This window comes from Bos taurus, chromosome 10 (assembly GCF_002263795.3).
Source record: "Bos taurus isolate L1 Dominette 01449 registration number 42190680 breed Hereford chromosome 10, ARS-UCD2.0, whole genome shotgun sequence".
In the NCBI taxonomy this organism is placed as follows: Eukaryota; Metazoa; Chordata; class Mammalia; order Artiodactyla; family Bovidae; genus Bos; species Bos taurus.
Window position 1 is genome coordinate 28,226,469 of NC_037337.1, and position 7,985 is coordinate 28,234,453.

A 7,985-nucleotide genomic window follows, 5' to 3' on the forward strand; every position below is an offset into this window, starting at 1 on the left:
ATATCATACCAATGTTTTCTTAGGTCAGTCTCCCAAGGCAATAGAAATAAAAATGAAAATAAACAAAGAAGAGAGTGAAAAAGTTGGCTTAAAATTCAGCATTCAGAAAACTAAGATCGTGGCATCCAATCCCATCACTAGACAACAAGAAAAAAATGAGCAACTCAAACCAAAAACAAAAATGAACAGAAGACCTAAAGAGACATTTCTCCAAAAAATATCCACAAATGCCCAATAAGCAAATAGTTAGGGAAACAGTGACAGACTTAATTTTGGGGGGCTCCAAAATCACTGCAGATGGTGACTGCAGCCATGAAATTAAAAGAGTGGAAGAAAAGCTATGACCAACCTAGACAGCATATTAAAAAGCAGAGACATACTTTGCCAACAAAGACCCATCTAGTCAAAGCTATGGTTTCTCCCGTAGTCATGTATGGATGTGAGAGTTGGACTATAAAGAAAGTTGAATTCATTTTGATATTTGGCAAAACTAATACAATTATGTAAAGTTTAAAAATAAAATAAGATTTTAAAAAAATAAATAAAATAAAATATACAAGAGAAAAAAAAAAGAAAGTTGAGCCCTGAAGAACTGATGCTTTTGAACTATGGTGTTGGAGAAGACTCTTAGAGTCCTTTGGAATGCAAGGAGATCAAACCAGTCCATCCTAAAGGAAATCAGTCCTGAATGATCATTGGAAGGACTAATGTTGAAGCTGAAGCTTCAATACTCTGGCCATCTGATGTGAAGAACTGACTTATTGGCAAAAGACCCTGATGCTGGGAAAGATCTAGGGCAGGAGGAGAAGGGGACGACAGAGAATGAGATGGTTGGATGGCATCACCGACTCAATGGACATGAGTTTGAGCAAGCTTCGGGAGTGGGTGATAGACAGGGAAGCCTGACGTGCTACAGTCCATGGGGTTGCAAAGAGTCGGACACAACTGAGCAATTGAACTGAACTGAACTGAAACAAAGGTGCCTAGTCAAATTTACAAGCCCCTGCACAACAAAGGAAATCTTAAACAAATGAAAAGACAAACTACAGAAAGAGAGGAAATAATGGCAAACATGCAACCAACAAGGGCTTAATTTCCAAAATATACAAACCAGTCATACAATTAGACAACAAGAAAAAAATGAACAACCCAAACAAAAAAATGAGCAGAAGACCTAAAGATACATTTCTCCAAAGAATAAACACAAATGTCCAATAGGCACATGAAAAGATCTCATCACTAATTATTAGAGAAATGCAAGTCAAAACTACAATAAGGTACTACCTCACATTGCTCAGAATGGCCATCATTAAAAAGTCTACAGTAACAAATGCTAGACAGAGTATGGAGAAAAGGGAACTCTCGTACACAGTTGGTGGGAATGTAAGTTGGTGCAGCCACTGTGGAAAATAGTACAGAGTTTTCTTAGAAAACTGAAAATAGAATTATCTTATGATCCAGCAATCCCACTCCTGGGCATATATGCAGACAAAACTATAATTCAAAAAGGTGCATGCACTTCTATGTTCATAATAGCACTAGATGGACATGAGTTTGAGCAAGCTCCAGGAGTTGCTGATGGACAGGGAAGCCTGGCATGCTGCAGTCCATGAGGTCACAAAGAGTCGGACAAAACTGAATGACTGAACTGACTGATTCACAATAGCCAAGACAGGTAAACAACCTAAATGTCCATAGACAGAGGCCTAGATTAAAAAAATTTGGTACATGTATACAATGGAATAAACTCAGTCATAAAAAAAAATAGCAAAGTACTGCCATTTGCAGCAACATGTATGCAACTAGAAATTATCACACTAAGTGAAGTAAATCAGAAAGACAAAGAGAAATGCCATATGATATCACTTATATGTGAAGTCTAAAATGAACCTGTCTGTGAAACAGAAACAAAATCAGGGACATGGAGAATAGACTGGGGGTTGCCAAGGGGGGAGGCGCGTGGGAGAGGGCAAGAATGGGAGTTTGGGGTTAGTAGATGTAAACTGGTATGCATAGAATGGATAAACAAGGTCTTACTGTATAGCACAGGGAACTATATTCAATACCTGTGAAAACTATAATGGAAAAGAATGTGAAAAAGAATGTATATGCATGTATAACTGAATCACTCTGCTGTACAGCAGTAATTAACACACTATAATTACACTATAGGCACAGTGTGCTCTGTCGTGGACGACTCTTTGTGGCCCCGTGTACTTCTAGCTCACCAGGCTCCTCTGCCCATGGAATTTTCCAGGCAACAATACTGGAGTGCCGTTTCCTACTCCAGGGGATTTTCATGACCCAGGGGTCAAACCTGTGTCTCTCACGTCTCCTGCATTAGCAGGCAGATTCTTTACCACTAGCGCCACTATACTTCAATTTTTTAAAAAATAAATTTAAAAAAGAATGCAATTTGAATACAAGAGAAAAAGTATAGAATGAAAATTGAATTGTGGCATTTTGAGGTCTCTTTATCCAAGGAATTCAATAATTTAAAATACTCTTTTTGGAAAAAGAACAATTTCTTGATCAATGACTGATGAAAACAGAGTTAGGAAAGAAATAATCTGCAGTAACATGGAAGAAGTTTGTCAAAACTGAGAAGTGGTTTTAATGTTTTATTTTATTTTATTGAACAGGTATGTATATAACACTATAGACCAAGAATTGCTTTAAGCACTTTGCAAGTATTAATTCAGTTAATCCTTACCACCTTATGATAAGTATGAAAGGTATGAAAGTACCTTTAGCCATAAGGAACTGCTATTTTTGTATGTCAATAACAGTCAAATAGAAATTCCAAATGATTCATTTTACAGATAACAGAATTTAGGGATAAAGAGGTTAAACAATTCATGCATTATTGAAAAAGCAAAGCTAAGTTTTGAATTCATACAGTCTGGCTCAGGAGTCTGCACTTGTAACCATGTCACTGAAAAGAAAAGAGTTACCCAATTCTGAGGAGGCCTCCTCTGGTGGCTCAGTGATAAAGAATCTGCCTGCCAATTGGGTTTGATCCCTGGGTCGGGAAGATCCCCTGGAGAAAGAAGTGGCAACCCACTGCAATATCCTTGCCCAGAAAATCCCATGGACAGAGGTGCCTAGAAAGCTACAGTCCATGGGGTTGCAAAGAGTTGGACATGACTTATACAACTGAGCACAACAACTCTGAGGAATTACAGGTGACTTCAATATAATTAAAGCAAAGATTAGCACTAACTGGGTCATTGTCTTTGCCCATTACCTGGTTTCCATTGTTCAAATCCCCAGACGATACAGGAACAAAGATTTTGGGAAAACTGTAGTAGTTACAAGGCTTAATTCATACTTACTGTGTGCATTAGCTGAAATGCTTATGAAGCCATACCCCAGTGATCCGATTTTAGGCTGATATTGTGATTTTTTTAAAACTCAAAAATAATTCAAAATAACTTTAACTCTTTTTATTTTATTGAAGGGCAATATTATATCGAAGGGAAGAGATCGCCAAAAATAGCTCTTTAAAATCCCCTTTTTACCTTTCATCTGTTTTTTCACACGTTACAGCTGAAACATAACACCATGGATGCTCTACTTACTAGTTTAATTACTACACACACGTCTCACTACTGAACTTCAAAAAAAAAAAACTATCCTGAATAATTTCAAATTTTGTCATATTTCCAAAGCACTGCTCTTCAGATTCTGTATCACAAACCCCAAAACTCAATCTGACAAGTGAGGACCCTCCTCAGAATCCAGAGGGGGGAAAGAAATAAAAGAGACCAGTCCAAATTCATTTTTATGAAGGAGACACAAGAAAATGTGGAAATAGTCCTGCGTTAATATATTTTATTCTGTCACATTGCACAAGAAAGAATACCATATCTTTCTTGGTTATGGGCAGAAATCACATTAAGAACATTCTCAGTTCAGTTCAGTTCAGTCGTTCAGTCGTGTCTGACTCTTTGAGACCCCATGAATCGCAGCACTCCAGGCCTCCCTGTCCATCACCAACTCCTGGAGTTCACTCAGACTCACATCCATCGAGTCAGTGATGCCATCCAGCCATCTCATCCTCCATCGTCCCCTTCTCCTCCTGCCCCCAATCCCTCCCAGCATCAGAGTCTTTTCCAATGAGTCAACTCTTCGCGTGAGGTGGCCAAAGTACTGGAGTTTCAGCTTTAGCATCATTCCTTCCAAAGAAATCCCAAGGCTGATCTCCTTCAGAATGGACTGGTTGGATCTCCTTGCAGTCCAAGGGACTCTCAAGAGTCTTCTCCAACACCACAGTTCAAAAGCATCAATTCTTCGGCACTCAGCCTTCTTTACAGTCCAACTCTCACATCCATACATGACCACAGGAAAAACCATAGCCTTGACTAGACGGACCTAATTCTGGACATTGGTAATTAAACTAGTAAGTAAATCATCCATGTTACTATGTTGCACTGACTCACATCTGTGGCATGGGCAGGGAATAGTAGGGTTGTTCATCTTTTTTGATATCAAAATCACTTAAAACAGCTTCCTGAAACTCAACATCTGACTGAATATCCTCCTCATTGCCACCTTCATCTCTTTGTTCCTCAAACTGTAGATGGCAGGATTCAGAAATGGAGTAATAACTACATCAAAAATAGCAAGGAATTTATCCACTGGTACTGTGGGAAATGGCCATGAATACACAAAAATACATGGGCCGAAAAATAAGACCACCACCGCGATGTGAGCTGATAGTGTAGAGAGGGCCTTGGACAAGTCACCTGAGGAACGTTGCCAAACAGTGGCCAAGATGAAGATATAGGAGGTAATCAGAATGAAAAATGTTCCCAGGGAGATGAAACCACTATTGGCAGTAACCACAAGCTCCAGTCTGTAAGTGTCTGTGCAGGCAAGCCTAATAAATCGAGGAAGATCACAGTAAAAGCTGTCCACTTTATTGGGGCCACAGAATGGTAGGTTTACAACAAATAGAATCTGGATGAGTGAGTGGATGATCCCAATGGTCCAGGCAGCAACCAAGAGTGAAATACAAGTTCTGAAGTTCATGATGATCAGGTAATGGAGAGGCCTACATATAGCGACATAACGGTCAAAGGCCATGGCAATGAGCAGAACCATCTCAGTTCCTCCAATAACATGAACGAAGAACATCTGAGCAATGCATCCTTGGAAAGAGATTACTTTTCTCTCTTTGAAAAGATCAGATATCATCTTGGGAGCTGTAATGGAGGAAACCCACATGTCAATAAAGGAGAGGTTGGCTAGCAGGAAGTACATAGGGGAGTGTAAATGGGAGTCAGAGGTCACTGTGAGAACAATGAGGAGGTTTCCTAAAATGCTTGTTACATAGAACACAGAGAAAATTAGAAAGAGGACAAGTTGCATCTCCAAAGAACTGGTGAGTCCCACCAACACAATCTCAGACACCACCGAACGATTTCCTCCCCCCATGGTCTCAGTCACTTTGGGCTCCAAATTTCCCTGAAAAAATAGGAAAAATAAGAAATTTGGATTACTGGCCATATTACTCAGGGTTCCAATGGAGAAGCAGAACCACCAGGAGATAATATACCAAGAGATCTGTGACAGTGACTTGATCTTACTGATCCTGCAGAAGCGGATTCAGCAGTCTCTACCAGTCTATCGTCCTTGCATCTAATGCTGTAGTTTGAAGTCCATTTGAAGTCCACAGGACAGGCAGTGAGGAAAGGAAGATGGATATAAAATGGGGAAGAGCAAAAATGCACCGGAACCCACAGTCAAGAACTAAAGACTGCACAAATAACAAATGCTGGAGGGAGTGTGGAGAAAAGGGAACTCCTACACTGTGCAGCCACTATGGCAAGCTTTGTGGAGGTTCCTTAGAAAACTAAACATAGAGTTGTCATATGATCCAGCAACCTCACTCCTGGGTGTATATCCATAGAAAACTAATTCAAAAAGATACATGCACCACAATGCTCATAGAAGTGTTGTTTATGATGGCCAAAATGTTGTGTATACACATACACACAATGGAATACTACTCAAATGAAAACCTGCTTCATGTGTCTTGAAACGTTCATTTATCACAGCCCAGTTTAAATGACGCTCATAAAACCTCCCCAATTCTCCTAGCTAGAAAATAAATCTTCTTCCCCTCATTTCCCATAGCACTTTGTATTTATCACAGCACCTTTAGCCCTGTGGTGCAGTTACATGTGCATGACCTATTTCCTTTGTTTTCAAGCACTAAAAGGTGGAGCTTTCTGTATTTTCATCTCCGTCGTGAATAGTTCCTTGAACAGTTTCAGAGGGCAGAACAGTCGGTTCTAGAAAATCAGTATGTGTTTGTTGAATTAATTTTAATTAATTCCTTTGTAATTTCAATTTAATTGTTTAATGTAAGATCATTTAGAAGATGAAAATGAAGGAAACATACAAGGAGAAGAAATTGAAAAATGGTGAAGGATAGGAAGAAAAAAAGCTTTAATGATAAATAAAGGAAACAAAAAATTAAGCAAAGGAGTAAGAAATAGAGAAAAACAGAATGATGAAAGAATCATGTAGAATAGAAAGAGGAAAGAAAAAAGAATGCTATAGAAATTTCTGTCAAATTCTGACTAGAGACTCACAGGCCTAAATGGAAAAACACAGAAAAGGAATTTAAAATTAGCTTACATCTTGAATGTTCCAAAGAGCCCTAGCCACACGCCCAGTGAAGGATTTTAGATGGAAAAACTAATATCACTAAGACTGGGTCTGAATTTTCCTCCTCAGAAAATATTTGACAGAAAGCCTCATGGGTGGATATAGCAGATCCTCTATTGGAAACTAAAGTTTTCCTCATTCTTCTACTTCTTTTCTAAAGCAATATTTTCCTAAAAAATATTCCACGCTTCCTCACCTTCCACTACTCACCTATTCCTGCTCCAAGTGCACAGTAATGCAATATAACTCACTATTTCTGAGTTTTCCTCCCAGTGCCAGGCTGTGAGCTCATGGGAGAGTGAAATGGTATCTTTTTCTCTGTACTCCCAGCTCCCCAGACAATGCTGGAAACATAACAGAAGCTTAAGAAGTGGTTTTTGTTGAATTAAAAAATGGATGTACAGATAATGCAGATATCAAGTTTCTCTAATATTTCAGGAAGACTGGGGTTCAACTCAAAAAATTAGAATATTCAATCTCAGCAGTCACTTTAAAATTTTTCTCATCAGTCATTTAGTATAATAACTGAGTAAATGGTCACTGTAGAAGGAAAAAGCGTACAATCCCTGCTTCTTTGGCAAATACAGCCTAGTTGCATATTTTTATTTGCTTGGTCTATGTAGAAGACATCTTGGGAAACCAGGGCCAATGCTGCTACCAACTCTGGAATGTATGTTTATCACCAAACTAATCAGAATCAAGAGCTAAACATAAGCATCCCATATGTATCCTGTGTGCCATCAAATCATGCCTGACTCTCTCACATCATGGTTCTTATCCTTGAACTTGAGTAGAGTGGAGGAACTCAATGAATCAACGCTATCTGATGTTACATTAGACACTGATAAAGAGTTGAAGGATTAACCAACCTAAGAACAATGAATTTTTCTTCTCATTTCAAGTTTAAGAAAAAATATATCATTTTTGTCCAGGCACCTTCTTTGTCCCATTTAAAGACCAAGGTAGTTTTCTTGCCAAGTATTTTTTCAAGCTTGGCACCACTGACTCAACTACTGTTCCCAACTCTTTCTCTTCTGGATGTTTTCTTCCACACCACAACTAAATCACAGTTTGAAATCTCTAGTGATGATTTAGTTATCAGGAGATATCTTAGTTGACAGAGCATAGCAATCTGAATGAATTTGTTCTGCCGATTCTTCTCACCCGCCTGATCTCTAGCAGACCTAAAATAGCTGCATCTTCAGAAAAATCACATCTGGCATATGGAGCTATTGAAATTTCCCCAAAGTAGAAAAGAGGTAGCTAATTAATAACACAGAGGTTAGTAAAAAGTGGTACCAAATAGA

The 7,985-nt window shown here is 38.8% G+C and overlaps 1 protein-coding gene across 1 annotated transcript; it reads right to left on the reverse strand.

Moving 5' to 3' along the window:
- Positions 1-3,807: 3,807 nt before the first annotated feature.
- OR4F34 (olfactory receptor family 4 subfamily F member 34) lies at positions 3,808-5,445 on the reverse strand. Its single transcript, XM_002690720.5, has one exon. The coding sequence runs from the start codon at positions 5,437-5,439 to the stop codon at positions 4,501-4,503; it is 939 nt and encodes a 312-aa protein (XP_002690766.1). The 5' UTR covers positions 5,440-5,445; the 3' UTR covers positions 3,808-4,500.
- Positions 5,446-7,985: the final 2,540 nt, after the last annotated feature.